The sequence below is a fragment of the Rosa chinensis genome, chromosome 4 (genome assembly GCF_002994745.2).
Source record: "Rosa chinensis cultivar Old Blush chromosome 4, RchiOBHm-V2, whole genome shotgun sequence".
Classification (NCBI taxonomy): Eukaryota; Viridiplantae; Streptophyta; class Magnoliopsida; order Rosales; family Rosaceae; genus Rosa; species Rosa chinensis.
The window spans coordinates 52519331-52524623 of NC_037091.1; the positions used below are offsets into that span (position 1 = coordinate 52519331).

At 40.2% G+C, this 5293-nt stretch overlaps 1 protein-coding gene across 1 annotated transcript; it reads right to left on the bottom strand.

Annotated features, from left to right (window-relative positions):
- Nucleotides 1-2306: 2306 nt before the first annotated feature.
- LOC112199527 lies at nt 2307-3126 on the bottom strand. The gene is made up of 2 exons (XM_024340533.1): nt 3007-3126; nt 2307-2918 (listed from the first exon to the last, which is right to left on the bottom strand). Exons 1-2 carry the CDS (start codon nt 3124-3126, stop codon nt 2307-2309), a joined length of 732 nt encoding a protein of 243 aa, XP_024196301.1.
- Nucleotides 3127-5293: the final 2167 nt, after the last annotated feature.

Below are 5293 nucleotides of genomic sequence, written 5' to 3' on the forward strand. Positions count from 1 at the left end.
TCATAGAAGGCAGCTGAGCTTCATAAAGGACCATTAAAGACCAATTCAGTCTATCATAGGCCTTAGACAAGTCAATCTTCCAGGCGAGGAAACCTTAAGCACCTTTTGATTTTTTGAATTTGTGAAGGATCTCTTGCGCAATCATTACATTGTCCGATATGTGCTTGCCAGGAACATAGCTAACTTGATTTGGACAGATGAGGCTTTGCATAAGGGGTCTGATCCTAGCAACAAGAACTTTAGAGATCACTTTATATATTGTGGTGCACAAGCTGATGGGTCTGAATTCAGTCATATTTTTAGGGCTTTAGACGTTGGGAACAAGAGTGATGATGGTATGATTGAGGCCATTGGGAATTATACCAGTTTGGAAAGCCTGCTGGACAATGGAGAAGATGTCATCACAATAAAGAGGCCAATGCTTTTGATAGAAGATGGCGGGGAAGCCATCATAACCCGGGGCTTTGAGACCTCCAATGGCAAAAAGAGCATTTCTAACTTCAATGAGAGACACATCATTAGCAATGGATGACATGCATTCATGATCAATGGTAGGAAATAGAGGAGGAATAGTGAATCTAAGATCCTCATAATTGTCAATAGAGAAGAGAGATTCAAAGAACTGAACAACAATAGTCTTTAAAGAAATAGGATCAGAGAACCAATTTCCATTAGAGTCTTGAAGTCTCTCAATTTTATTTCGCCTCCTTCTGACAATAGTAGTTAAGTGAAAGAACTTAGTATTTCTATCACCATCTTTTAACCACCTGTCACGAGATTTTTGCCTCCAAAAAATTGCCTCTTGGTCACGAATCGTTTCATACTCTTTAATCAAAGAGGCCTCAAGATTTTTAAGAAAAGGATTATCAAATCTATCTCTACTCTTCTGTATGCCTCCAATTCTAGCAAGAAGTTTTTTCTTCCTTTTGAAAATATTACCAAAAACATTAAAATTCCTTGTCGAGCCTTTCTTTGACAGTATTATTTGTCGAGGTATATTTAGAACCAATGTACCCCATATCCACAAGAGCATTTCTGTTAATCCAAGAAGCCAGACCTCCAAACCTGCCAAAAAGAGTGCCAAAATTTTTATCATCACTGGAAACTAATTCATTAAAGTCACGTACCCATGAACACAACAGGGAGAGGATTATTAGAAATGATTGCATCAAGCTGACTCCAAAGTTAACTTCGAAGGGAGTTGCAAGGCCTTGCATAAATTACAGACGAAATCCAAGGAGGGGAGGTGGGAGAGTTAACTTTGACAGAGATGAACTGAAAGGCATTGTCAATAACACTAAGGTGAACATTAGCAGAATTCCAAAGCAGCTAGAGACCTCCAGCAAATCCTTCAGCCTCAATTATTTTGAAATCGGGAAAGCGTAATTGTTCCAAACAAGCAGAAGCCTTTTGAAAGGAACCCTAGGTTCACAAATAGCAAGAACATCAACATAGTAAAGTTTAACAAGGTCAGAGATAGAAGACCTAAATTTATCACTTCCTGCCCCTCGAGCATTCCAAAAAACTGTATTAAACATTAAAAACATGGGGTAAAGGAGTGGGAAATCCACTTAATTGTCAGACATTTCCTCCACACCGGAGGAAGGATTGGTAATCTTGGCATCAGCAATCATTGGAGTAGATTTCTGTATATTATCGTAAGGAGTGGCTCAAAAACATTATGAGAAATGCCAATTGTGTCACTTGAAGTATCCCTAGAATTATCAGCAGAGGACACTATCTCAGATATCACAGGGGGGTGTGACCAAAGATAGCAGCCTCGTTAGTGGTGTGATGTGGGACAAAGGCCATAGTAATGGGTGAGCTCAAAGTGGGAAACTTGGCAATTAAGTTAGTACTACCCTTCAAGGAGAAACCTTTTGGCTTGATACGTGATGGTAGACTTAGCTTTTTGTGTTTTTTGTCTTGTAGTAGATGTGGATGCAGAAAAAGTGTGCTTAGTAGCAGTTTCCACATTAGACACATCTTGAAGAGGTTTCTTGCCAGAATTGACATTTTTTTGTCATAGAGGGGTTGCTGATGTTCTTCAATCCATTCCCATTTTTAGGCACACTCAAAGTCTTGCTGGCCTTTCCCTCAATTTTTTTCCAGAATGTCACAATTTTAGGCTCCACAGTCAGAGTGTACTTAGGATTCTCCTCAAGAGTATCATTTTTCTCAATATTAGCCTCCACATAGTCATCAACGGCATCTTGCAATGGAGCAAATCTGGAACCACTAGTATGCTGGGGCTTAGAATTAGGAAGATAGTTCTGTCTTCGATTGTTTTTGTAAGGCATTAGCATTTATGGGCCTGCATTGCTGTTTTTGGCATAGGTTGGAGTGTTGTTCTCACTGGTAGGAGGAGTGATAGTGTCAACTTCAGATGAAGTAGGATTGGCCTCATTGTTCATAGGTCTAGCACTAATTGTCCCATCTACCTGCTTAACAGTGTGCTCCACAACTTGGCATTTCTCCCTTACATGGCCATAACAGCCACAATTAAAGCAAATTGTGTTGATTCCCTCATAAACCACCCCAAATGCCGCACCATATATCTCAACAAAAGGTTTTAGAGGGGCATCGAGGTCAATCTCTACACAAACCCTGCAAAATTTTCCTCTAGCCTGAGCTAAAGTGAGTTTATCAACTTTGATAACAGGTCCAATCATAGAAGCAATTTTAGACATGGTGTATTCCTCGTAGTATTTTACTGGGATATCATTGATTCTAGCCCAGACAGCCATTCTGCTAATTCTTTCCTTAACAAGGTTGAAATTAGCTCTCCATTTTTGCACAACCAAGGTTTGGCCAGCAATTATCCAAGGGCCACTGCATAATGCATAGTCCATGTCTTCTTGAAGAACAACCTTCACAATGTAGAAATCATTTGGCAGGTCGATTATTTGCCATGGTCCCTTCAAGTTCCATTTTCGTTTTTAAACCATCAAACATAAAGTTGAAAGCATTAGCAGTATTTGGCTTTCCCATAAGTTTAACAATCACAGCGCACTGCCAATCAAAATCAAGTTTATCTTCAACACGTTTAGAAAAGCATATGTTAGGGCCAAGAGTAACTTCAGTAATCATGTAGTCTTCCTCAGTGAGAGTGAAATCCTCTGTCATGGTTTTAGTAAATTAACCGACTGGACTCAATAGAGAACTGGGGTAGCTTTTGGGTAGCATCGTATTAGCAACAGTAGGGGTTACCTAAGGAATCCCCTCCATGGATTCGACGATGGAACAATCATTGAGTTCCTTACTAAGATCATCACTCAATCACGAAGAACACAATCTTTTTCGAGCGTAGGATTCATCTTCTCCACCACTCCTCGGTGGGAGGGCGGAGAAGGTAAATACCGGCGTCGCCACCAGTAATTGATGTAGCACTGTGGTGTTGGAATAGATGGAGTCAACGATAGAGAAGCAAAGTCAGACTTTGATAGCTGCAAGGTTTCGTAAGGAAAATGGGAGAAGCGCGTTCATCAGCAGCGAAAAGTTTTTTTGCAATAATGAAAATTGGTACATGTTTACTAAGAAAATATATTGTTTTATAGTGCAGAGTACGTATTAAGCACCTACAGTACACACTATTAACTGCACTACGTACACATGGTAAATTAGTGAAAGAAAAAATTATGATTGATCTTACCTGGGAAACTAAACCAACCACATTTTTGGTATTCGTAGTTTCTCCAAATGAGTTAATCACTTCTCCCATGATCACGGTCATTAGAGGCAGACAGTCCATTTCCAATTCTGCCAATCATACCAATAGACATTAACAGGTAATCCATGGAATCAGCAAATGAGAAAAGCTTGTAGTATGGTACTGTATTGGTTGCTTCCTCCTTGCTCTTCTTGGTTGTTTTTGAATTATACTGCGTTTACTGATGCTGTTTCTGCTGGCTCTGTGGCTAAATCTCCATCATGTTTAAGAATAAAGGATTCAAGAGAGATTGAAGAGAGAATTGTGTCTCATTATTGAGAATAAGAGCCCTATATATAGGGATTACAAAGTACATGTGCTAATGATACAAGGAAAACTATTCCGAATAGAACTAGGAATTCTAGAATATTCTCTCCTATTACATTCATATGACAACTCCTAGTTTGAATAGGCACACAAAACTGATTTTCCTTCAACACTCCCCCTTGTGCTGCTCAAACTTGGTGATGACGCTTCGTCCGTTGCCTCGTTAAAAACCTTGCTCGAGTGAAAAACCCTATGGGACAAAAACAAGCTCGAGGAGGAGAAAAAGAGTACAACACGTCCTTCACTCTTCGAGATCTAACATGTGGATATCATAACTCCCCCTGATGTCGATATCTCCCCCTGATTGCTACAATCGTGGGAGTTCGGATAACCTTCTCAATCCGATGCTCTTCACATGTTTCTCGAAGGTGGATTTAGGTAACGACTTAGTGAATAAGTCCGCTACATTATCCTCTGATCGGATTTGATTCACTTCAATCTTTAAAAGTGATTGTTATTGCTGATTATAAAAGAACTTAGGCGATATATGCTTGGTGTTGTCGCCTTTGATGAAACCTAACTTTATTTACTCAATACAAGTTGCATTATCCTCATAAATGCATATAGGTTCATCCATGGTAGACTTCAAACCACAACTTCCTTGAATATGTCTAATTACATACCATAGCCATATGCATTCAAGTACAGCTTTATATAGAGCAATAATCTCCGCATGATTCGAAGAAGTAGCAACAAGAGTCTATTTTGTAGACCTCCAAGATATCGCAGTGCTTCCCATAGTAAAGACATAACCCGTTTGGGAGCGACCTTTGTGAGGGTCAGAGAGGTACCCTGCATCAGCAAAATCCATCAAAACATCATTGTCATTTTGGTGGAGGGGAGTAGGAAGACGCCTGCCACCATGGACGGAGGCGACCAACTCTTGGATGGAGGCTTTTTGCCTCTTGGGGTCCGATCCCAAAATTCCGTCATTCCTTTTCTCTCTGTAGGGATAAAATAGGCCCATATCAATTGTACCACTTAGGTATTGAAAGATTGTCTTTACACCAATCCATTAGCGGCGTGTTGGGGCAGAACTATGTCGAGCCAACAAGTTCACTGCAAATGAGATGTCCGGCCGGTCTTGTGCATTGAGCCAAGTACAATAATTCGCCTATTGCACTTAAGTAGGGCACTTCGGCCTCTAATGATTCTTCGTCTTCATCCTTTGGACGAAATGGATCTTTTCCAGGCTCAAGACTATGTCCAATCATGGGAGTACTCATAGGCTTTGCTTTTTCTTCATTAAAGCGCCTT

What these genes read in the sequence shown, in the direction of transcription:
- LOC112199527 (XM_024340533.1), bottom strand. Translation starts at nt 3,126, where the DNA reads ATGACAGAGGATTTCACTCTCACTGAGGAAGACTACATGATTACTGAA. An exon ending in ATTTTGATTGGCAGTGCGCT is followed by an intron (nt 2,919 to 3,006) that starts GTGATTGTTAAA and finishes TGGAACTTGAAG; the next exon opens with GGACCATGGCAAATAATCGA.